This window comes from Lactuca virosa, chromosome 2, assembly GCF_052849685.1.
Source record: "Lactuca virosa cultivar CGN04683 chromosome 2, Lactuca_virosa_CGN04683_v6, whole genome shotgun sequence".
Classification (NCBI taxonomy): Eukaryota; Viridiplantae; Streptophyta; class Magnoliopsida; order Asterales; family Asteraceae; genus Lactuca; species Lactuca virosa.
Genome location: NC_136427.1, coordinates 287,327,929 through 287,354,770, shown reverse-complemented (window position 1 = coordinate 287,354,770; position 26,842 = coordinate 287,327,929). Strand labels below are relative to the sequence as shown.

Here is a 26,842-nt window from a genome sequence, read left to right as displayed (position 1 = left end):
GATTTATACTAACCTAAATTAACTTAGGTTTTAATCCATGCTTAGTTACTAGCTTATAAACATGCCCCTAAGGCTATTAGATGATACAATGCAACAATGATTGAAATGTGGTTTCACTTATAAAATTTCCCAGTGGTGACATTATCTCCCCGTTAGAGGGAATTTCGTCCCGAAATTAGAACTCTGATTGGTAACTCATGAATTAGGGAAAGAGGTGGGTACTTCTATTCCCTTTGATCTCCTCGTCCTCATGTGAATTCAGATCCTTGCTTGGCATTCCAGCGAATCTTCACTATTGCATCTTCCGTTTTGATCGGTAGGATGTCCTATGTTCATCCGAATGGTAGGATGTCCATTCATAGTCCTGGGCAGCTTTGTCCTAAATTTCATGGTAGGACTCATACCTGGTCCATCTATCATCGTCTTGTGTACACAGGTCGTATATGATTAAGATTGATAAGACGGTCGGATGGGTGACTCTGCCTTAAGTCCACAACCAAACAAGGAACAGGAGGTAAGGCGGAAACACACATCCTAAGTCCGTAAAATCTTAATTATATACCACCCTCGCGTATACATTTGGTAGTGATAGGTTAACTGTATTTGTCCCTAGCCTTTGTGCTTGAACTTGATCTGCTCCACGATTGGTATTCCCGAAAGGTCTGATGGGAATACTTCTAGAAGGTTTCGGAATATATGGTACCCCTCGCACGAGTACTTCGGGGTTTGGAAACGAGAGACGGTTCTGAGGTTTGTGTCGGGTTTGTCGTTATGAGTGACGAGGGTTTCGTTAATCGGTTGGATAGGGAGAAGGGTCTTTTTGTAGTACATGAAATTGGTATGGTGAGGACCAAGCTAATCCATGTCAGATGACGTCGTCGGAACTACTCATTGTAATAGGTGTTAAGTCGATTTGGAAGAAGTGTTGGTTACAGCGATTATGCATTCTGTGTGTACTTTCTAGTGCTTTCAGTTTTATCCTGCTATTACTACTGCGAATATCTTGTACCGCATTTAACGAGTACTAGTAGTACGAGTGCTCCAATAATTAGTGATGAAACTTCATAATATGATCCCTACTAGGTCCCTCTATAGTCGCTTGGTGTATACAAGTCATGTATAATTAAGATTGAGAGGACCGTCGACTGAGTGAGTCTGCCCAAAATCCACAACCAGACAAGGAACAGGAAATAAGGCGGAATCACGCATTCTAAGTCCGTAAATATGACCCTAATGTTTACACTAAGCCATCATAGCTCACCTGCAAGAATCCTTAGTTTTTATAAAGGTGATGTGATTTGTTCAGGCGAGAAAGCAGTTTATAATTGTGTTTTAATTGGCACCAGTTTTTAGAAAAATTTATGCTTTAAATATTTTTATTTGAAAGCGTACCGTTAGTCACAGGTGGTTCCGGGAGAGTCTCTCCTGCGGTGATCATCAACACCCTTATATCTCCGCCAGCATTCTTTGTTATTGGACAATCCCTCTTGAAGTCTACAGTCTCGCCACACCCGTAACAGGCCTGACTTACTCCAATCTTGGGGACCTGGGAGATTGGTCATGTCGGTGCCCTGCAGAAACGGGCAGTGTGCCCCTTCATGTTTCAATTCTAGCAATGCATCTCCCGGTAACCTCCAGTGTGATGGAAGTTACACTTGTTACACTTTGGGAGGGTTCCAGCATATCGACTGACAGGTGCTGGAGTGGTAGGTGTTGTGGCAGCATGGACCGCAACAATCTGTTGTCTCTTCGAGGGCTCTTGTGTTAGCTGTCCCTTTTTCTTGCTCCAAGACTTTCGCTTATAGTCACTCCCTTTGGTTGACTCAGGAACGGGGGCCATCACGCCTTGGTGAACTCCATGGTCCACGAGTGTTTGCGCCAAAATGTTTGACACTGTTGAAAATAAGTGGATTTGCAGCTATCACATTTCCTTGGATCTGAGGAGATAATCCCCAGATGTATCTCTCTATCTTCTTGCTCTCCGGGGTAACCATCCCGGGGCATAGTGCCGCTAGATCACCAAATCTATTAGTGTAGGCTACTATGTCCGAACCTGCCATGGTAAGGCTCCAAATCTCTTGCTCCAGCTTTTGTACTTCGCCCCTCGGGTAGTAATCTTCCATCATCAGTGCTTTTAAATTCTCCCAGCCCAATAAGTTAGCCACCGTAAGGGTCAGTGACTTGACATGGCCATTCCACCATGTAAGGGCCCAGTCAGAGAGGGTGCAGACAACAAACTTCACTTTGCTCCCTTCTGGGCATGCGCATATCTCAAAAACCGACTCCGTTTTCTCAAACCATTGCATTAGAGCAATGAATCCCCCTCTTCCATTAAAGGATTTGGGTTTGCAATTCATGAAGTCTTTTTACTAACACTCCCTTGGGTGTCTGTGGCTTTCTCCGTGGTTATAGTTGTTGGCACCACTACCCGCTCCCATTGGTACCATTTGCGTGGATTTGAGTCATGACGGCTGTTACTGCATTTGTTAGAGCAGCCTGAAAGATAGCAGGATCGTACTGTGGTGAAGGTGCTGGCGGTGGTGTTGGTGGTGCGTTGTTTTTGTTTCTGTTTGACTTCTTCGATGACATCTTTCTGCCATAAGGGTTAAAAGATGGAATTGTGGTAAGTCTTTTAGTAGTGGTTATAAGTCGAGTGTTATTTGTAATAAGTTATCTTAGTTTTGTGTGTATCATGTTCCGACTTTTAAAGGGTTTATAAACAATTCATAACAGAGGTATATATAAAATAAACTTATGAATTTTTAATAGTGACCACCCTTAATGGAAACACCAGACAAGGAACAAGTGTTTCCGCCTTAACTCCTGTTCCTTATCTGGTTGTGGGCTTAGGGAAGAATCACTTGTCCGACTGCCTTTTTAATCTAAAATTATACATGTCTTATATATGTATGAGTATAAAACTTGTTTAAATAAAACTTTAACCCTTTTGTAACAAGTCAAGTAAAAAGGGTATCTTTCTCAAATATTTTATTGCTGTTATACAAACTGTTAAATTACTAAGATTTTCATTACACACAGAACATATACATAAACTATAATAGGTATAGTTTAGGGAACATATATAATAAGGTTTTAACTATGAAAAGGATAATACAAACTGTTTATCATTATAAAAAGGTTTTTCTCTATTCTACACGTAACCGTCAATATAGCTTTGTAAGAGATGTCTTCAAGTACTTATCTAAGTGCCAATAAAGTTCCTGACTTATTAACCAGAGTCTCCTGGAGGGAGAGCGTGAGTTTGTGTATAGATCTATACGTGACTGACAATCCCGCACCTTGACTGTTAGCTACAGTTGGAACGGAAGTTCTAGGGTGACAAATGTCATAAACGAATCTGGCGCCTGAAGAACATCGTATTAGGTCATCCATCATATTAGCATGGTTATAAGGACTCACAATTTGGTATTAACAGTACAATTAGTGTATGAATACAAACGCAATTTCAAGTGGTTTTAGTTAATAATAAAACTAGAAAACAAGGCTTTACAAACTAGTAGAACATAAAGGGCCCTTATTGCTAATTCTATGATTTCTTAGTTTATACGCCAGGGTTATATATATATATATATATATATATATATATATATATATATATATATATATATATATATATATATATATATATATATAGATAATATCCAATATGCAATGGGATGCGTGCTTTCCGCCTTATTTCCTGTTCCTTGTTTGGCTGTGGGCTTAGGGCTGAATCCCTCAATCAACTGTTCGTTCGATCTTAATTATATATAACTCGTATATACTAAGTAATCATAGGAGTAATAGATATGGGTCATACCAATACATACAAGTACAATATACTATTTTCTAACACATAACTTACTTTCCAGGAAGAACGTTTAACTACGCTTATACATACAAAAAGGGTTGCATACATATACAACTATAATACGCTACTTTTCTAGTACAATGTAAATCACCTTTCTAAAAGGACCATTACTGTTAACTCTGTGATTACCTAGTGGATACGCCAGGGTTATATACAATGAAGATCGGATAGGTAGTGGAATGTGTGATTTATGCCTTACTTCATGTTCCTTGTTTGGTTGTGGGCTTAGGGCAGAACCACACATTCAATTATCCGTGCGATCTAAATTATATATAACTTGTATACACTAAGTGATTGTAGAAGGAACTGGTATGGGTCGCATTACTTACTAATCCATTACTAAGAAAATATAGGATTTTCTGGAGGAACACACTAAGGTTTTCAAGAAACAATGAACATACTTTCTAAAAGAAATTGCTTATGAACTCACCAACTTTAATGTTGACACTTTCAAAACCACTTGTATTCTTAGGAAACTAGTAGACAAGTACACGTACAGGTTTCGAGAAGACGGAGCATAGTAGCTTCAAGTCTTTGTTTTGCTATTTACTTTTGGAGTCAATCATATGTGATTCAAAAAAAATGTAAACACTATATCATCAATACAGTGGTTGTTGTTGCTTTGATTACTATTATGCAATTGTTGTGATACTGTACATGACGTCCTTCGCTCCCAAACGGTTCCGCCGTTCCGGTTTTGGGGGTGTGACAAGCTCCCCCATGGTCTTTAATAAGAAAGTCATGGACTCCCCACATGGTCTTACATCCAAGTATCATGGGCTCCCCCATGGTCTCTACTTGAAAAGCCATGGGCTCCCCCGCATGGTCTTACATCCAAGTGTCATGGGCTCCCCCATGTTCTTTCATGCAAATATCACATAAACAAATAGCATAGCTTATAACATATAACCAACTAGCATACCACATATCACTACATCAACTAGTGTATCACATATCATAAAATAGGCCGGCCTTGGTGCCTTAGACCCATTGGTATGGTGAGGAGACTCACCTCGCACTGCTGAAGTCCCGCAGATAAACTCTAGCTGTTGGTTGACAGATTCCCGAACTGTCAACATCAAAACGACACCCAATTAATAATTGGGTTCCAACATGTAACCATAAGTCCATGCTTGGGGTAAAAGATTACTTTACCCCTAACTTAGTTATATTCAAGTCCAAGGCCTAATCCAAAGGCCCAAAAGTCAAACTATGAACCAAAGCCCATAATATGGCCCATTTTTCCAAATTAGGCCCAAACCTTTACATACTCTTACCTTAAGTCCCAACCATTTATTCCAGTCCAAACATTTAGCATTCCAACGGTCCAACACCTCATAATCATCAAGGCCCAGTTATGGCCCATCTATGGCCTAGTTTTCCAAATTGGGCCCAAACCCCTCACATTGGCCTTACCCTAAAGTCCATTCAAATATTCTAGTCCATATGATTGTTCTTGGATGGCCCATTGATAGCCCAATCACCAAAGCCCAATAGAAAGGCCCAACTCAAAGCCTAAGCAAAATTAGGGTTTTCACATAAAATGACGATTAGGGTTAAGTGTTTCTTACTTAACCCATTAAGGACTTAATCCATTAAGTCCTTCACTCTACTAGATCATTATACAATGTGGTCGGGATTAATTCATGATTCCAATCCAATGGTCCAAACTTGCGGGTCCCGATAATTCCAAATTAACATATACGAAATTAGGGTTTTCTAAACCCTAATTAGGGTTTCCAATCCATTCACAACCAATTAGTCCATTTGTTAAGCTTTTAGGTTAATTAACTATTAATTAAGTCGGGCACCACCCACTACCACCTCGGGTAATGGTGGTCAATGGCGGCTCACGGCGGCGGCCACAACCTCGTGGTGGTGGTTATGATTTTGCTAAAAATATGTCCAAGCATCCCAAAATAACAATTACACACAAAGGCACACAGCCACCCAAGGTGGCGGCTGGTGGCGGCAGAATGGAGGTGTGAGGTGGTAACCACCACCCCATGGCGATGACGGGTTGTTTTCATTGAATAATTTGGCCATACAATACATTTTACAACGCAATATCTAAATAAACACACACACACACACAAAATAACATACACACAGCCACACTTGTGGTGGCCGGCGGTGGTACACGGTGACAGCTACCTCCTTACGGTGGTGGTGGTTGCTTTTTGATTCCCAATCAAGCAACACGCACACTCACGGCGGCCTGCGGCGGTCATGGCTATTGGCAGCAACCCTCGACGACTGCTCGGAGCGACGGCGGTGGCAAGCGTACGGTAACAGAACGAGATGGAGAAGAGACAAGGTGTTGCGGTTCCTTCTGAGTGCAGCGATAGCGGCGGCATGAAAGAACATCTGCCCACTTACGTCCTAGTCGTCGCCGGCAACGAAATATGTGACGAGCAAGACGATGGTTCACCATGGCGGCGAGGCGTCAACTGGTATCGGTGGTCAATGGAACAGTGACATTCGTAATCCACTACTCCACAGCGATCTTGAGCCATCCCGACGTGGGGGTAAGAATGAAGGTCGACGGTGGCTCCTTTGGTGGCCTTGGTCGGTCGGAAGGATGAGAGAGGGAGGTGGCGGCTGAAAGGTCACGTATGGAAGGTGACGGCTGGAGGAGTTCATTAGGGTTAGAGTTTACGCACCCATCCAATGGGTAGGAAGGGCATCGAGTTTAAATCCTGTCTCCATGCAAACTTATGCATGCTTTACACATTTGGTCCCTTTTCATGAGATCTTTTCAAATTAAGGCTACAATTTACAAAGCAGCCCCCAACATCCAAGATTCATAACAATTCAAGTCCCAAAAGTTACCATTTAACCCTCACGTTCCAAAATCCTTACACTCTAAGTCCAATAATTACCAAACACCCCCTGACTTATGAAAATCTTTACAAAATAAATCCCGGAAATGCACTTTAACCCCCAAAAATCCAAATTATAACATTTGGCTCCCCAAAACCGACACTCCGCTAAATATTATTGATTTAGCTATAAAATAATAATAATAATAATAATTACATCTCGGGGCTTTGGAATTTATTATTTATTTACGCAATTTCAAACGGAGTGTTATAACTCCCCCCCCCCAACTTAAATTAGATTTCGTCCTCGAAATCATTCCTTACCACTCCTGACACGCCAAATAACTTGAGCAACACGGCTACAACCACAAGCATACCCTAACCTTTCCAAGGCAACCAAAACCAACCTCGTAGGGTTCTAAAACCCGAACATGAACGAATTCCTTGCAACATGATCACATTTACTCAATCTGAAACCTGAAGTCTTGAGATGGTCTGTCTCCCTTATAGACCGCCCACACTGAATCATTGTCGAGTTAACTGCACTTATCTCCCAACTGACTACTCGACTTCTGATATTATTTAGCCCAACTGCAAACAACTTAGTATATGCCCCGAATGACAAGCAACTCCACACCCGGACCCCAAATCACTGAAATCACTCCAACTCATCTTGCTGCCACATAGTTGTTTTCCTGAAGAACAACGGGGACCTCCCTGGTCCTTACTTGTCTGCCAACTGTCCGGAACACCGGACACCCACCCGATTGCTGAGCCAAAACACACATACATAACAGCCTCGTATCATATACGATCACCAACTACCCATCTTTTCCTGATTCCAAGATGTTGTGGCTCTATTACAGATTGAACCAACCCGAGACACATCACAACTGCTTAAGCTACCATCAAACCAAATCTATCCATTACCATGGAATCCAGCATTTGATGCCTTTGGCATATAGATGCCCCAAATCTCATCTCATTGATACGAAATCTTGCACTTGCATAATACACCACGACTTCCCGTCATTCCTTACTTGACCGATAAGTAAATACCCTTAAGCCATTCCCCGAGTCTACCAGTCTCACAACTGGTCCAACCACCAGATTCCCAAGAGCTCAATACCGAGGCTACCCAGCCTAGAATCCTCTGCGCCACATATTGATTATTCATATGATCCTGCAACTCAAGATCCAAACCCTTGACTCAACAGTCTCTACCAGTTCCATCCTGAATTTATAATATTTATATCCTAATAAATATCACATTATCAGATCTTTTAGTTAATTTTTATAATTCCTTTTTTTCTAGATTAATTCTTTTTATCGGAATATTACTTTTAATTTATTATTTTATATATAATAAATATAATTTATTATATTATTAATTTATTTTTATTGTATAATATTAATTCTTTTTAATCTTATTAGTTCCACCACAAAGTTGTCAAAATACGCAAAAATGTTGTCTGCTCATCAACGAAAGTCGTCGGGATCACCGTCAAAAACCTTTACCGGAGGTCCGACGTAAACTCTATTAACTTTTTCCACCCAACATCCCTGGTAACCACCTACGATAACCTATTCACAATCCTCTGGAATCCTCCGTATCCCAGACAATGCACAATAAACTCTTATAAACATTAAAAGTGGTGGTAATGATCGGGTGATGGTAGTGGTGTTATAGCAGCTGACTATCATCATCATTGGATGGAAAAGGTTGGTGAGTTTCTATCCGATCTCCGATGAAGATGTTTTGTGGTGATCCCGACGATTTTCGATGATGAGAGGCAACGCTTTTGCGTATTCTGATGACTTTGTGGTGGAAATAATAAAATTAAAAAGAATTAATAGTATACATTAAAAATAAACTAATAAACTAATAATCCAACAAAATAATATTTATTATATAAAAAAACAATAAATTAAAAGTAATATTCCAGTAAAAAAGAAATAATAAAAAAGAAATTAAAAAAATTAACTAAAAGGAATTAATAATCTGATAATGTAATATTTATTAGGATATAAATATTATAAACTAAAAATAATATTTATTAATATATAATAATCCAATAAAAAAGAAATACTCCAATAAACAAAATTAACTAAAATAAATTAGTAGTCTAATATAATAATATTTATTAATATATTAATATTATATATTAAAAATAAGATTTATTCAAATATAATGATCCAATTAAAATATCTGATAACAAAGAAACTAAAAAAAAGTAATTAAAAGAAATTAAAATTTTAATAAAACAATATCTATTAATATATAAATAGTTTATATTAAAAATAATATTTATTAATATATAATAATTCAATAAAAATAAAAAGAAGATATGTACAAATGGTCCTTGTAGTTTGGTTGCAGAAATGGTCCATGAGGGTACAATAGTCATTTTAAAAAAGTTAACAACCAAGTTGTTAAAGTTAATGGAAGAGAGACCAAAACCACAACAAAACTTATTGAAAAGAACCAAATATATAACTTTTCAAAGGTTTGGACCTTAACCACATAAATGTAACACCCGAAAATTTAAGAAGCAACTTTGAGTATAATTCCCTTTTGAGAATTTGAGACGGCGTGTTAGATGCACCAACACGGCGTGTCTAGATAAGGAAAAGGCGCGAGTTTCATTTAGGTAACACGGAGTGTTCCTCTTGGAACACGACGTGTTGATGGCTGAGAATGAAGCCCTAATTTTTCGGGTTTGCCCCCTATCTAAAGGAAAGTGGAGGCTAGGGTTTGTTCACCCTTAGCCCCTCATTAGCCCTTAGAACCCTAATAGTACCATAATCATCTTTCCCTCTTATTTGTGAGCTAGTGTGGTGTTTTTGGAGCCAAAGAAGGAAGAAGTTGGAAGAAGGAAGTAAGGATCCAGCAAGCAGGCTTTCATCTTTAAGTTTGGCACTCTTCTTGATCTTTGTAAGTGTTAAAGATCCGATTTTTATTCCTCTATGTTGCTAGATCTTGAGTGTTGGCCCTTTTTCTTGTTGTTCTTGAGTGAGGGAATGGTTGGATTTCATAAAGTTAGCAACTTTATGAATCTCCAGGTCTAAGTGACCTTGTAGAGTCTTGGATCTGGCCTATTGCCGAGTTTTGATGCCATGCATGGAGAGTAGGTCCTAAATCCCCATTTTGGACATATTTTGGGTTCAATATATGCATTGGACATGCATGTCTATAAAGCATCTGTAACATCCCAAGACCAGGTATACCTTATAAACCCTTTTTCTTTTGGTAATTGTCAAGTTTAGCCCTTATTGAGAAAAAGGTGGTAAATAAGTACGCAGGGCATACGCGTGTGTACGCTCAACGTACTCATATGCGTGTTTTTGACGCGGAAGCCACCTAGTACGCTGGGCATACCAAAGGGTATGCTGGGCGTACTAGGCCCATAGTGAAAATCCTAATTTGGGGATGGCAGTTGGAAATAGAATGGTTGATTGATGGTTGATATGCCGCTATCTATTGTGGAGACCTTGCCATTTCAGTTTCCGAGTTCATGGAAGAAGTGATTAGGTTGTGACCTTCAAGGTTGGGAGGTAAGCCCAGCTTGGGGTCGGTTGGTCACGGTGTTTGGAGACAGGATGTCAGCACAGTAGTGTACAGATGGGTTGATGTGTTATGGATGCTTTGTGATGGGATTAAGGGTCCATGTTCTTCGGTTATAGCAGGACGGGCACCGGACTGGCGGTTGGAAGTGTAGGCAGGGAGTGTATGTTTTGGGATCATAATTCGGTATTGGTTTATGCTCCTGTTAGGGATCCTTAGTGATAAGTGGTCATGGTTGGGAAATTTTGGAGATCTTCATTTGAAATTCAGGATTCTCTTTGGAATTGTGCGATCCTTATCCGGAAGACCATCATGTGTGTATTATTTATTTCGGGGGTCAGGGGATGGTTGTACCTAGTTGGGCCAGGTGAGTTATTGATTGGTTTCACCACTAGTGGGTGGTAGTTCGAACCTTAAGTGGGGGAGAACTGGGTATTCTGCTTGGAGGATCTTCGATATGTTCGGGTTCGTGGTATTGAGGAATGGTTTTTAGGGATCCGCGGTGCGAGTATGTGGAATCTCAGTTCAGGGGTTGTCACTCATCAGGAAGGGAGTGATCAAGGAGCTCGTTGCAGATATTGATTCTTGTTGGGGTGCTAATGAATAGATAAGAATCGCTGGGATTACTCAGGTCTAGTATCGGTGGTGGAGGGAAAATTGTCAGCTGGGTGTAATGATTTCTAATTATAGTCTAGTTTGGGGCAGGGATCGATCAAGGAATTAGTTTCAGAATTTGGTGCGTTCGGCCCCACAAGGGTTTTGGTTCACTCTATTTAATATCACGTGTTCACTATTATTGGTCGCATTGTTTCTCTTTCCGTAAAGGTTCCTGAAGGTATTCAGTATGGCAGCTGAAGTTTTACGGATGGGTCAACCTATCATCAATTTCAGTACGTTCTATGTTCCTTTGGCCTTTGGGTATGTTTACCCTCAATGGTGAAGTGGAATTTTGGTTCATAGCAGACTTAGGTTCTAGTAACATTCAAGATCACCTTGGAAGTCTTCTCGAGCTAGTTCTGTATTGGTGGAGTCTGTCAATCATTTTTAGGATCTTGTTTTGACCGATCATGAGGATGTCTTTTGCTAGTGGTTGAGGTGCTGTTTCGATTTGACTCTGGTATTTCTACTCTTTTGGATAAGGTTATGGGTTCCCTAAGGATGTGCACTGTGGTAATTCATTGTGTGTATATGGGCTGGGCAAGATAACCTTGGGGCTTGGTTCAAATTATGCGCATGGTTCATTTGGGTGGTAGCCTTTGAATTGGGTCAAGGGTGCAACTATTGTCTGGTTCTCGGTCGTGGGCGACCATGATTTTGTTGTCTCTGCAAGTAGTAGCAGTTAGCACTATGAAGGGAATTGGGCGTGGTATAGTCTTGGCTTTGTTGTGCAGTTAGTGTTGAGAGGGACGTTGTTTAGGTCCCTACAAGGCGGTGGAAAGAGGTTGAGAGTCTTTTGGCCGCAGGGGGGGTCGCGAGTTCCAGGTAAAGATGTAATGTCGATATGATTGGCGTAATAGAAGAATGTTTGGGTTAGGATGTCCTAGTCTTTCGGGTTCTTGGGAACCTGGCTGTTGGATCAGGTTAGAGACTGGTAGTCTCAGTGGCGGTTTAGGAAAATCTTTGTATCCAAGTTTACTGGCGGGTTGCCATGAAGGTTTCGGGAAATGTGAGGGTAGGTCCTTAGATTTCAGGTCATGAATTTAGACCCGAGTTATGTGTATTTTGGCATTCCAATCTAGGGTATTATATCCTGAGGATGACTGGACCTTATGATTGATTGGACCCGACATGTTTGGTTTTCTAACCCGATGGTTGATTGGACCAAACATGCTTATGATACAAGGGTATTCCATCCCGAGGATGACTGGGCCCATCATATGCATGCTTGGTATTCCATCCCGAGGCTGATTGGGCTAGGCGTGAGAGTTTGTGCTTGTGAGTTGGTTGTTGTGTGTGTGTTGGTTCGGGAGTTAAAGGAAGCAGTGTATGGTTGGCACTAGAAGGGTCATCTCCCATTTTGTCTCCCGTTGTTCATTATATCCCTGGAAATTTTGTCATCAGAATGAGCTTTCTCTCGAAGGAATATCTAATCCCTTGTGTCAAGTGAAGAGTTGTCGGCAGCCGTGTAGGATTTGCGATCTTGTTTTCTAGGGGGAACCTTAGGTTATCAGAAGTTAAGTAGTCAATTTGAGGCTTAAGTGGAATGGTATTAGAAATGTTTCATTACGGGCAGTCTTTCAGGGAGTCAGAACAAATTTGAGACTCCAGATTTCAGGTTTCGGTAAGGTAGAAGTGGTTTTCCAGCAAGGGATTAAAGATTCGTTTATTTTCGGGTTTGGAGAATTTTGGTAAGAATGGGTTCGATTAATGGAAGGCCGGGTAAGTTGTTCGGTTTGGGCTGTGAAGTTGAGTCCTTGTGGGGGCAGTTTTGTTTGGTGCTATATGTCATGGAGTCCGACATTGTTCAGGGTTTTCAATTCCAGGCATAACGGTTGGATGCTTGTTGGCCTAAGGAAAAGTTGAGGTTTATTCTTGTTAGGGTTTGTGATATCTTCTATTTTGGGTTCGACATCAGTAAGGGTGGGCGGTCATTTGAATGGGGTGACTTCCCCAGTCATTTTGGGATTCGGGGAATCCTGCCAGGATCGTTAGTTCGGTAAAGGAGATAGTAAGGACTGATTTAGTGGACGAAATCTAATTTAAGTGGGGGAGAGTTGTAACACCCGGAAATTTGAGAAGTAACCTTGAGTATAATTCCCTTTTGAGAATTTGACACGACGTGTTGGAGGCATCAACATGGCGTGTTTAGATAAGGAAAAGTCGCAGGTTTCATTTAGGAAACACAACATGTTCCTCTTGGAACACGGTGTGTTGATGGCTATGAATGAAACCCTAATTTTTCGGGTTCCCCCCTATATAAGGAAAGTGGAGGCTAGGGTTTGTTCACCCTCAGCCCCCATCAACCCCTAAAACCCTAAGATAACCCTAATCATCTTTCCTTCTTATTTGTGAGCTAGTGTGGTGTTTTTAGAGCCAAAGAAGGAAGAAGTTGGAAGAAGGAATAAGGATCCAGCAAGCAAGCTCTCATCTTTCAATTTGGCACTCTTCTGGACCTTTGTAAGTGTCCAAGATCCGATTTTTATTCCTCTATGTTTCTAGATCTTGAGTTTTGGCCCTTTTTCATGTTGTTCTTGAGTGAGGGAATGGTTGGATTTCATAAAGTTAGCAACTTTATGAATCTCCAGGTCTAAGTGACCTTGTAGAGTCTTGGATCTGGCCTATAGTCGAGTTTTGATGCCATGCATGGAGAGTAGGTCATAAATCCCATTTTTTGACCTATTTTGGGTTCAATACATGCATTGGACATGCATGTCTATAAAGCATCTGTAACATCCCAAGACCAGGTATACCTTATAAACCCTTTTTCTTTTGGTAATTGTCAAGTTTAGCCCTTATTCAGAAAAAGGTGGTAAATGAGTACACAGGGCATACGCGTGTGTACGCTCAGCGTACTCATATGCGTGTTTTTGACGCGGAAGCCACCTAGTACGCTGGGCATACCAAAGGGTATGCTGGGCGTACTAGGCCCAGAGTGAAAATCCTAATTTGGGGTGTGTCCCTATATAAAGGATATGATGACCTCATTCTTGGCCACCATCCTCAGACAAGCAACCCTCTCAAACCCAAATTCTCGTTCATTGAGCTTGTGTGTCCATTTGAGAGAACTTAAGTGATCTTGTGTGTTCTTGGAGTGAAGAAGGAGCTTTGAAGAAGGAGGAGGGGGAGTCCAGGCTGTGGATCTGAGCATATCTGTGTTGGGAGCTTCATTTAGAGGTATAAAGCTCAAAGCTTTCTCACTCTCTTGATATGTGCTTCATGTTAGATCATTTTAGGGTTTTGGTCCCAAAGTTGGATGCTTTATGAGATATTGAGCTCCAAAGACTATGACCAGCTCCTTTGAGCGTCTTTAGTGGTGTAGTGTCATACAAATCGAGACTTGGACGTTTGAATCAACCCATGCATGAGATATGAGCATTTTGAGATAAGAGAATGAGAGTTTTGGGTGTTTGTGATTTTTCAGCCATGCAAAGGCTTAAAGTCACATCCTTTATGGAGTAAGAGCCTTTAGGGAGTCCAAATCTGTGATATGAGCTAAGGTCTTAACTGATTAAGACCAAACGAGTAGGAAGAGCAAAATTGGGGCGTACGCCGAGCGTAATCCCAGTACACGCAGCGTAGGGTCGAGAAACCCCAATGCATGCATGGCATCAGAGTACGCCCATCGTAGAAAGCTTGTACATGCAGCGTACGTGCTGCCATTAACTTTTGGTTGACTTTTAGGGTTTGGTTAAATTGTGGACTATTAAGGCCATGGAGGGGTAAAATGGGCTTTTGCCCTTCTGTGAGTCTGTAGAAGGGTTAGTCTAGCTTCTTGAGAGCCGTTATTAATTAGGGATAATTATTATATGTGTTAGGTGTAGGCTAGACCGGTGATTTGAGTTCGAGGTTATCAGGTTTCTTGCGAGGTGAGTCTTCTCACTATACTTTACCTAGAGTGGTAATTATGTGCGACCAGAGTATCTTACGTGCTTATACTGTGTATTATGATATTTGTATTATGTGTTGTATTTTATGCGGTGTTATTCTGAGCTTACTGAGTTAGGGCCAGAGGGTCCACCCGAGTTGTGGGATCGGAGGGTCCCACTGAGACACATTGACCGGAGGGTCTTATTGATTATAGCATGAGAGGCTAATGAGATATGTGTGGTATTTTAGGGAACTCACTAAGCTTCGTGCTTACCGTGTTATGTGCTATGTGTTTCAGGTACCTCTCAGAATCACGGGAAGGCACCAACATGATTGTACACACTTGTTTGAGACCATATTGAGGATTCTGGGATAGTGATTTTTACTTTTTGAATTTTGATGACATTTGAGATATTTGTGGTTTTGAGAAAATGTAAAATGAGTTTACCATGTTATTTTTACGAAAAATTTGGCTTGAAAATTTACGGTGTTACATCATCGATCTTTGAGATGGTTTTGGTGCTAGAATCTCTTCTGGAAAGGATGGGTTTCAGTCTTCAAGGATTTAGTGCTTCTTGGTTAAGCCTTTGAACCTTAAAGCTTTATGGTTGGCTTTTGGGACCTATGGAGTAGTTCCAAAGGATAAATTGGAAGCTTTATCCTTCTTGATAGCATTTGGGTCTAGATTTGAGGCTTGGAGACCCTAGAATCGAAGGAAACAATTGAATGTATTAAGCTGCTGGGACTCGGGCGAACACGACATGTTTGCAAGCCAACACGGCATGTTGGCTGGAGTTTTCCCGATCGTCTCGATGCTATCGAAACACGACGTGTTTGCTAGTAAACACGGCGTGTTGGGTTAACATGGACTGTTGACCTTGACCATTGACTTTGACTTTGACCAAGTTGGACCTTGATGGTATTTTGGGATTTTGATGGAATTGGTATCTTGGTGGATAGGTATCGGTTGGAGCTGAGATTCGGAGTCGGGACCTCATCAGTTATGGATCAGTTTGAGAGGTGAGTTTGTGCTCACTGTACTTGTGGGTCGAAGGCACCAATGTCGAACCTTGGATTGATATTTTGTTATGCATGTTTTATGCTGTTATGATCTGTTATATCAGTATCCTGGTAGATAGGATGTTGCGATGATGTTATGATCTGTTAGATTGGTATCCTCGTATATGGAATGTTGCTATGCTTAGTGATCTGTAGATTTGTGGAACTGGCTGTAGGCTGTTATATAATTTCCTATTATACGTGTATATGTTTGGTCGGTGGCTGAGGCTTCACTGCTTTGTGCGTAAGCCAACAGGCCCGGGCATGCCAAAACGATGGTTGAGGGGCCTAGAGTATTCCATCCCGAGGATGATTAGACTTATAGTATATTGGCATTCCAACCTGATGGTTGGGGGGCTAGAGTATTCCATCCGGAGGATGATTGGACTCATAGTATATTGGCATTCCAACCCGATGGTTGAGGGGAATGGAGTATTCCATCCCGAGGATGATTGAACTCATAGTATATTGGCATTCCGACCCGATTATTGGCATTTCCAACCCGATGCTTGAGGGGCCTGCAGTATTCCAACCCGATGGTTGATTGGACACATAGTATGTTATTCTTATATACGGGCTATTTGTTTGTGTGTTGGTATTTTGGGGGAAACTCACTAAGCTTCGTGCTTACAGTTTTGGTTTATGGTTTCAGGTGCTTCAATGGACCGTGGCAAGGCATAGGCATGACCCTACACATCCTTGGTTTACAACTGATTGGATCCTAGAAAACTCTGATTTTAATTAACATTTTGGAATTAATAGATTGTAAACACTTTTATTAATAAATTGGTCGTTTTTGAAAGGTTTAATATTTTTTGAAAATTTTGGGATGTTACAATAAAATGAGAAACCATAGGGACCATTTGTGCAGTTTTGTCGTTTTCTTATCTTTTTATATCTCTGATTTTTGCCACCATTTCTGCTTTTGATGGTGGTAACAAGACCGATCATCAGGCGTTGTTGCAGTTCAAGTCGATGATTACCAATTAGCGGTGGGAATCGGTTCGGTTTATGACTTCTTCGGTTTCCTCGGTTTGAATATTTTTTGTCCAATTCGAAAACCGAATCCAATCGAATTCAAATTCTCTATACCAAACCAAAAACCGAATTCTAATTCGGTTTGGTTCGATTTGAAAAACAAGGAAACCAAATATTAACTAAAACAATAGTGTTGAAAATTTTCAAACATTAATTACAATGTTTTAACATAGAAATCTAAAGTTGCAAACATAAAGATATAAAGTCTCATACAAAAAGATCCAAAGTTTCATATATAAAGTGATACAATGGTACTAGTACTAGCTAGAAACATAAAGTTTAACTTCCAAGTTTTAAGTTCCAAACAAAGGTATAAAACATTAAGTTCGAAAGTTGTTCCTAGTGGCTTGCTAGTATTTGATCTCATTTATGTATAAAGGACAATTGATTTCGTTGTCGATTGGTGCAAGTGTACAATAGAACATTTTAAAATCAATACATAACATACCAAATGGGATAAAACTATTTTTACTTTATAATTAATATTTTTATTTAATATATACAATATAATATATTTTTTATTTAATTTATTTATGAAACTAGGTTTTTCGGTTCGGTTTGGTTTAAACTTTGTGAGACCAAAACTCGAACGAAAAACCAAATTCACAATTCAGTTTGGTCACGGACCAAACCAAAAACAAAATTTGAATATGGTTTGGTTTGAAATCGGTTTTGGTTCGATTTGGTTTTTGGGTTTTTCGGTTCCAGAACAAATAATTGATGAATTTTATGCAAAACAAATAAACTTAAACTCTTAAGTGTGCATGCAACCGTAATAAAGATCTATGTTTCTCGATTGAATCTATAACTATGAAGATCAAAAGGAAACCCTAAGAACACTAGGCTATTTTCGAAAATACCAAAATAGGGTTAAGGATTACATACCTTGATTGTTATTGTAGCAAAAATAATAAAGAAAGCTTCTTGTTGATCCTTTGGAAGCAAGCACCACAATTGTCGTGCCTCTAATGGAATCACACCCAACACAAGTAAGAGGATGAGAGGAGAGGGGAGAAGAATTTCGTCCAAAGCTTCTAATGAGGAGGAGCGTCCGAAATTGTGAAGGGCTTAGGTCCTTTATATAGCTGATATAGTTTGGTGCAAAAGGTTAGGGTTTAAGGAGGAAACCCTAAATTCATTTGCTTTGTGACCTAGCAGCCCATTCCCCTCATCCAAGGGGCTTGGAAGAAAATTCATTGGGCTTGCCCAAGTGATTTTCGTCCACCTCATCCAATGAGGTCCTTGGGTTTCTTTTCTCAACTTTCAATAAATAACCAAACTGACCTTGCACTTTTAATTAATCGAAATAATTCCAATTAATTTCTGATTAATTATTAATTAAATAATATGATTTCTAATCAATATATTATTTTCATAATATATTAATAAATCAATTATTTCAATTTATTACTCAAATAATAAATCAACATCTCTCTCTCCAAAAATCATCATGTGTAGTTGCTAGGTTTGAGGGCAACCCAAAAGGACTATGCTACTATCAATTTAAGTATATATGAATTATAGTTATGGGCTTAGACACCTAATCCAACAATAATTCCCACCCCTATTACTTATGACCTATTAAGCTCATGGAACATTTCCTTTCATTTCTATGATTGGAGTGGTGTTTAATGTGGGAAACGACATAGACGAGTGAGTGCTCTACGAATACTGAAGTTATAAGGCCTATAAGGCTCGTTGTTCCCTCATGTAGGGAACCTCAGTTTCCTATGTGTGTTTTCACTCAAGAACAACAGCTTTCAAGGAACCATCCCTCATGAACTCGGTCATCTATCCATGTTAAGTTTCCGTGATCTTGGTCATAACAAATTCAATGAAGTCATTCCAACTAACTTGTCTTGTTGCTCAAACATTGAAATGCTTAGACTCGATAAGAACAAGCTAGTTTGAAGCATACCTATAAAGATTGGTTTCCTCTCGAAACTTACTCTCATTACCAATAGGAGGGATCGTGGCTTTCTTAGGGAATATAACATCAATGGAAGTGTTCGATGCTATGGAAAATCTGTTGGGAGGGATCCTTCCAGATAGATTAGGCCATTGGAAAAGCTTAACGGAATTATACATTGGTGGTTGTAACTTATCTGGAGCCATCCCTCGTTCCATTTATAACCTTTCACTGCTAACTACTGTTGCATTGGCTGGGAATCCGTTTATTGATAGTATTCCCTCGGACTTAGGTGCAACACTCCCTCATCTTGAGTACCTTCAAATAAGGAACAACCAACTGACTGGACCTCTTCCACACTCGATATCTAAATATTCAAAATTGAAAATTCTTGAAACACCAACAATAGTTTTAGTGGGAAGTTGACGATCGACTTTGCAAAAGTAAAAGATATCTATCAAACTTAGGATATAACATCTATAGATTTGGAGAAGCCGATGATATGAAGTTTATTGACACTTTGAAAAATTGCACCAAATTAGATAGATTGTATCTTACTAATTGCAAGTTTCAAGGAGTGTCACCCCCATCAATTGGTAACCTCTCTAATGAATTACATTTTCTAAGTTTAGGAGACAATCATTTATATGGAAACCTCCCTTCAAGTGTAGGCAATCTTGTTGGCTTGACCACTTTAATTTTAGAAGACAACCGATTCACAGGAGAAATCCTGTATCGATAAGCTTCTTGTAGGTTTTGAAAATCTACCCTGAAAATTTGTTCCCATATAGATAAGCTTCTTGTAGGTTTTAAAAATCTACCTCATACTATCTACAATAAAAAAAACCTCAAGCATTTCTAATGGAAAATAAAACAAGATATTAATAATTGATTAAATAAAGAAGAATAATCAAATCTAAACTTTTAAGGACTATATATATAGCCGATAATACTTATATGTTAATCAAGTTCATTTAACAATATTAGAGAAAGATGGTAGATATACTATTTTAGTTATATCTACAATAATGAAACTAAAATAACCAAAAAATGAATGGTTTATAGAATTGTAGAAGTAGTTTTGAACTCCAAATATTCAAACGGTAGGTTTCAAAGTCACAACATATTAAAACATATTACTTTAACTATTTTTGACATGAATCTTCAAAATAAAAATACAAAACTTAGTATTTAAAACATCAAACTAATCAAACAAAAAACAATCATATATATATATATATATATATATATATATATATATATATATATATATATATATATATATATATAGGCTTAGGTTATTGTATTCTAACTATCAATTGTGTAGATGTAGGATTGATTGTGGACCAATCATTTTAGTTATTTTAAGAAAATGATTAATACATATTATTAAATTAAAGATAATAGAAAAACACCATCTAATTCATTATAAGGGTATTTTAGTCAATTGAGATAAATTTAAAAAGGGAAAATTCCTGATTTGTGCGGAAAATTAATTCCCTTCATTTAAAAATTCTGTTTTTTAACTAATTCAATTTAATTCTAACGTAATTTTTAATTAACCTGGTTTTATTATATCAGAATGATTTTCTGATATAATGATATTCTATAAGAATGTCATAATACATATTTTGATTAAATGAACTTCTTGAAAAAAATACAACATTCTTGAACTATTAGTTGAAAAATAACAAAAGCCTTGTACATAAATTGAGATCAATGCAAATATAGATTCATAAAATATTCTTACAAAATAATAGTCTTATACATTTTAATACAATTATACATATTCCGACAAAATTTTATATAAATGAAATAAATTCTTAAAAAACATAGCATTATTAAATATACAATCATTGAAAGAATGCACTTCATCTTCTTCAATGGTCCTGAGTCGAATTGATTCTAATTATTCTTACGAGAATGACATTCTTTGATACTAACATCGGGTGAGAACTACATTATGTAAGAATACCATTCTAACATAATTCATACCACATGGTCAGATTCTATTTACCTATAAAAAACAATCAACAAGTTAAATCAAACAAATCAATTTGTATGCACAAGATATCTCCATAGAGATACAGAATGAAATACAAATTCAAAAAGGAAGTGCACTACCTCTTGGTGATGCACACTTATAAACTAAAAAAACAAAAAACAAACAAATAATCCCATTATACCTATACAAAAATCCTAAATCATTAATTGGATTCCTTGAAGCCATTAACCTGTGAAAAACTTAGGGAAACAATCAACAAGCACGTATTTGGTTCTTCTTTTTCTTTACTTGATTTATTTCTTTCAGAATTTATAGCTTAGGGGCAGAAATGCGTTAGTCTGTACCATCTTTGCAATGAAAAAAAACGCCATAGTTACAACATATTTTACACACAATTCAGTATTTCATCGAGCACTTGGGGGCAGAAAATGTAAGAAAAAATTCAAGAAAAAGATATCCACAAATGCGTTAGTTTGTACCATCTTTGCACCATTATTATTATTTTTATTTATTTTTGACAAACATCCAAAACAATATGTTGAGAAAACCACAACAATAGATGGAGTGAAACAATTCGAGTTTGTTCGTTAACAACTGACAAAATCCAAGGTTTTTCACAAATGTATAATATATCAGTTGAATACTTCTGATTGATCTCATGCGTAAATTGATTATCATATACGTAAAGGCTATATTGGTCGGGTGTCATTGCGAACTCAAGAACAGAAAATTACAACAGTTAATCAAGTTTCAAATATATGAAGGAAATCATACAAGTACCAACAACAGTCAAATCGTCTTTGTTTCTCAAAATCCCTAATTTGAGGAAAAGAACATTAATTCAATCAATTTGTTGGTGTGATTATGTGCTCTTTTTGACCGATGTAGTGGAAACATGGATTTGTGTTATTATATACTATCTAATGAAAGCAAAATAAACATTTCGTATATAGTTATCCATATTTGAATTGTACTCAAGCAAAGGCATTTTGTCGAACACAAAATATGCAATAATGAAAAATCAAAATTAAACACTATCACCACTTGTTGTATGAAATTGCTACAGGGAACATCTAATTAATTCGAATTTTACCTCAATTAGAACTTCCAATGACTATTATTTTGAATTAGAAGTGTATTACCTGCAACCATTTGGCCAAGAATGGAGCAATTTTTTTAGGAATAAGACAATGGTGATTTACTGCATGATTACCTGGAACGATAAGAAGATGGTGATATACCCTTACAATCTTTCGGTGGCGGTGACAAAAAAGAGAGGCGGAGTGCAACGATTCGTGGATGGAGGAGAACAATAATTGATGCAAGAACGATGCGTAGCTGGCGGTGAAGAAGAAGGAGGACGAAGTTGGGTTGATGCCGAATCAAAGAGACAGAGGTGCTATGGTCGGTCGATGGTAAGGGTGTTTGGCTGATGGATAAAGGGATAATTTCGGGTTAGAAAAATTCAATTACTTTTTTCATAATTAACCGCCTAATATATAGGATTTAAATTTAGGATCAATATCAAATTAATTAAATTAAAAATATTAATTAAATATAAGATTACAAAATTATCCTTTTGAAATTATTGGCTCACAATCATTCATACATCCACACAATAGATAGTTAGAATAAATTAACATAGCTCTCTCTCTCTCTCTCTCTCTATATATATATATATATATATATATATATATATATATATATATATATATATATATATATATGGAAAAGTTCAATAGAAAACCAATATGGATCAAAGAATCAAGGAACCCATCTTAACCATCTATTTTCTTTTAATCTTGGCCATTAATCCTTAATTAACCAAAAAAAAACACGGAGGGGCATTTTGGTAAGTTCAGCGTCTAATCTAATGTTGTTGTTTGTCTCCGTTAGCGTCTTCTGTCACTGTCCTTCATCGATCGATCCAAAATCTCGGCTGTTCTTCGAAATCAACCTTTTTCATCCAATTTACTAATAGTTTCTTCAGATTTCAGCTAATAATCAGGTATTTTTAATATCTATTCATCTTTCGTTTATGATTATTAGGTCAATTCCGATGCATTGTTTATCAACTTACTTTTATTGTTATTGTAATCGTCTATTGTCAAATTCTGTTGATTTTACCGTTTAATCTTCAAATTGTTATGTTTTTATTGTTAATTTGCTATTTTTATGTCGTATGTTGAATTTGCGTTTGATGTTACTGTTTTTCATTCGACCGTTTTTGTAATCATTTGTCTGTAATGCATATTCGACATTTAGATAATCAATTATATCTTGTGCATCTTCTGACATTTAAGTTTTTTCCAAACTTTTAGTGATTTTGAGAATCTTATCTTATCTTGTGCATATATTTTAAAGTTTTGTGATTATCTTGTTTATTTGTTTCCTTTTTTGTATAATTATCAATTCTAAATTTCTAATATGTATATAAACTCTAGGTTACCGACGATTCATTATGAGTTCTTTGTATTCTTGTTCAGATTTGCATTCAACTATTAATGAACAATCACGTAAGTTTTTTTTTCTTAATATAAATTTCACATTTTCTATATAATGTAATAAAATATATGTTTTTTTTTGGTTTTGCAGTTCATGATCAGTCATCTTCAAATATGAATGTTGATCATTCAAATAACAGTAATTCTTGTTCAGATTTGCATTCAATTATTAATGAACAATCACGTAAGTTTTTTTTTCTTAATATAAGTTTCACATTTTATATATATAATGTAATGAAATAGATGTTTTGTTTGGTTTTGCAGTTCATGATCAATCATCTTCAAGTATGAATATTGATCATTCAAATAGCAGTAATTCTCGTTATAGTTTTGATTTTGAGCTCTACAATACTGAAAGTTTTAAGCTTGTTCCTTATGATAAGTTGATACATAAGAAGCCTTTCAAAGGACTGCTGTTTGATTCATTGGACATTGGTCTTGACTTTTACAAGACTTATGGTCAAGAATGTGGTTTTGATGTGAATATGTCAAGTCAAAAAAGATACAATGATGGCACAATTCGTATGAGATATTCGACATGTAGTAGATCTGGTTTCACGGAGTCATTCAAGAATGAAAATGTTAATGTGAAATTTTCAGATGTTAAGAGAAGCAGAACTTCTTCTAAGAAGAACGGATGCCCCGCTGTTTCAAAGTTCAAAAATCTCCGATGTTCTTTAATGTTCTACATTTATGTGTTTGTTGAAGATCACAATCATGAACTTGTTGCTCAAGATCAGTTGCACTTATTAAGGATTAATAGGACAATGGATTTTCTTGATGAATCCTTTATACATAAGGTTGGTACTTGTAACATTGGTGCTTCAAAAGCTTATAACTTGGTGAGTAGTATGAAGGGTGGCTTTGATTCTAGGGGAGGGACTGCATTTGACTTTAAAATTTTTTATAGAGATTTGAATTGTAAAATTGGTGTCAAAGATTCCCAAATGGTTGTGGATATATTGACAAACAAAAAATTGTGTTTCTCTAATTTTTCATTTGAGGTTCAAAAAGATGTTGATGATCATCTTACTGGACTTTTTTGGGCTGATGATACTTCGAAAGCCAACTATAAGGAATTTGGAGATGTACTATCTTTTGATGCTACTTATCAAACAAACAAGTAATTTCTAATCCTTATTTTTTCTTTTTATGGTATTTGTTCTTTTTAATAATACCTATAAAAAAAAATTCAAGTATTCTATGGTATTTGTTCTTTTTACTGGAGTTGACTACCACAAGCGTTGTGTTACTTTTGCTGCTGGTTTACTAGCTCGTGAGACAGCAGATGCATATGTGTGGTTGCTTGAAGTGTTTTGTAAAGCATTTGTCAAGCCTCCCATGATGATTGTAACAGATCAGGATTCATCAATGAAGAAAGCTGTTAATTTTGTTTTTCCTGAATCGAAGCATAGACTATGCATGTGGCACATCACTCAAAAACTTGAGGAAAAGGTATATTTTTTGTTTCTTGATTCCTATGTATGTTTATAACCATATAGATCATAAAGCATATAGTGAATTCACAATGTAAATTTTCATATGATGAAAGGAACAAATCTAAATCATAAATCACACTGTGAATTCATAATGTGAACCAAATGTTATGTTAATATGAATTACATCAAATATTCAACATATGTAATGATTCTTATGTGTTTCTTTTTTTTAGATTCCTATCGATGTTTATAACCATCCGGACTTCAAGAAGATATTTTTTGATATTATATGGAATTTTCAATGTTCTCCACAAGATTTTGAAAGTTCGTGGTCAACAATGTTAGATAAGTTTCATCTAAAAGAAAATGATTGGTTAAGGTCTGTTTTTAAAATAAGGGATTTATGGATTCCAACTTTTATGAGAGATCTTGAACTTTTTGGTTTGATGCGAACTACTTCAAGATCAGAGAGTCTGAATAATGCTTTCTCACATTTTTTGCATCATAAATCAAATTTGGTGAAGTTCATGATGTCGTTTGATAGTGCAATGGAGAAGCAAAGGCATCATCAATCTTTATTAGATTATCAGTCCACAACTATTACCCCCAAGCTAAGGACTCCTTTGGCTATTGAAAAGCATGCATCAGAAATTTATACACATAATATTTTCTTGGACATTCAGAAAGAGTTATATAAATCCGTGTTTTATTGTGTTCAAGAATCTGTAGTTATTGAAGATGAAAGTGAAGTTTATGTTTTGAGAGATAAGAAGAAAAAAAAGTTGATTGATAAAAATGTGAATGAGGATGAAAAATATGATGACTTTTATCGAAATAGTCTTCCTTCTCATTGTCCTAATACTCGTTACAAGGTATGTCTCTTTGTCCTAATACAGTTTATTAAATATAAAATGTAGTTTCAAAATTCACACTGTGAATGTAGGATGTTTTGCTAATTAATAGTGTGAATTTTTATAGAGTTATAAATTGGTTTGTACTTTTCATTAGATTAGTATGGAATATGTTTTTTTTGTGAATTTGATTTGAAGTACATATTTATATTATAGTATTATGATTTCTAATGTCCTGTTGATTAATAATGTGAATTGATGTTAATTTGTATAATTTTTATCGAATGGTATGAGATAGAATTTCTTATTCACATATTAATTTGTTTATTAATGATAATTTTGTAGGTTGTATTTAGTAGAATGGGTGATAGCATTAGCATCAGTTGTAGCTGCATGCTTTTTGTCCAGGAAGGATTGTTATGTCGTCATATGTTTTTCATATTAAATATGAAAGAGTATGATGAAATTCCATCAAATTTCATTTTGAGGAGATGGGGAAAAGATATCATAGCTGATGAATTGTTGAGAAAAAAGTACTCATATCCTCATAAAGGCAGTAAAAATGAATGTTTGATTCAAGATGCATATGCTATTCTTCGTTTGTCCATTAACAAGATAGCAAATAATGAGGATGAGTTGGCTAAATATATAAAGCAACTTCAGGAGGTTGATAGTGGTATTCCTTTATGTACCTCATCAAGGGCATCTTCGAGTAGATCAGTTCACATTGAAAAAATTATTGGAGCTGCAGTACCTGATGTTATCAACATTCATAATCCAGAGGGGATCAGAAACAAGGGATGGGCCAGTGGTAAAAGAATCAAGAGCACTAGAGAGAAAGTGATTGAGAAATCTAAAAAGGGTACTAGGTTGTGCAGTTTATGTTATAAACCAAATCACAATGCTAGGAGTTGCATTTTGAGGTTTAAGAAGTCTGATTTAGAATCTGAGGTTACAGAAGGCTGATTGTTTCTAATTTTTTCTTTTTAAGACGACTAAAATAAGATTTGATTTTTGTAATGATCATTCAATGGATAGAAATGTTGAAATATTGATGTTAATTTTGATATTCATTGTTTTAGAGTTTATTTCTAATAATAGAATATATTTTTTTCAAATTTATTGTTTTTGGTTAAAGATATTTTTTTATTGTTAGTTTTTTGAATATTTTCTAATAAAAATTTCATGCTAATGATTTAATTTATGTATATTAATTATCATTGATAATCTCATATATAAAATTTTTATGTTA

The 26,842-nt window shown here is 36.8% G+C and overlaps 1 protein-coding gene across 1 annotated transcript; it reads left to right on the top strand.

Moving 5' to 3' along the window:
- Window positions 1-6,172: 6,172 nt before the first annotated feature.
- LOC145158615 (protein FAR1-RELATED SEQUENCE 5-like) lies at window positions 6,173-26,556 on the top strand. The gene is made up of 6 exons (XM_079077490.1): window positions 6,173-6,296; window positions 23,392-23,484; window positions 23,565-24,388; window positions 24,498-24,755; window positions 24,973-25,611; window positions 25,936-26,556. Exons 1-6 carry the CDS (start codon window positions 6,173-6,175, stop codon window positions 26,554-26,556), a joined length of 2,559 nt encoding a protein of 852 aa, XP_078933616.1.
- The last annotated feature ends 286 nt before the right edge of the window (window positions 26,557-26,842 follow it).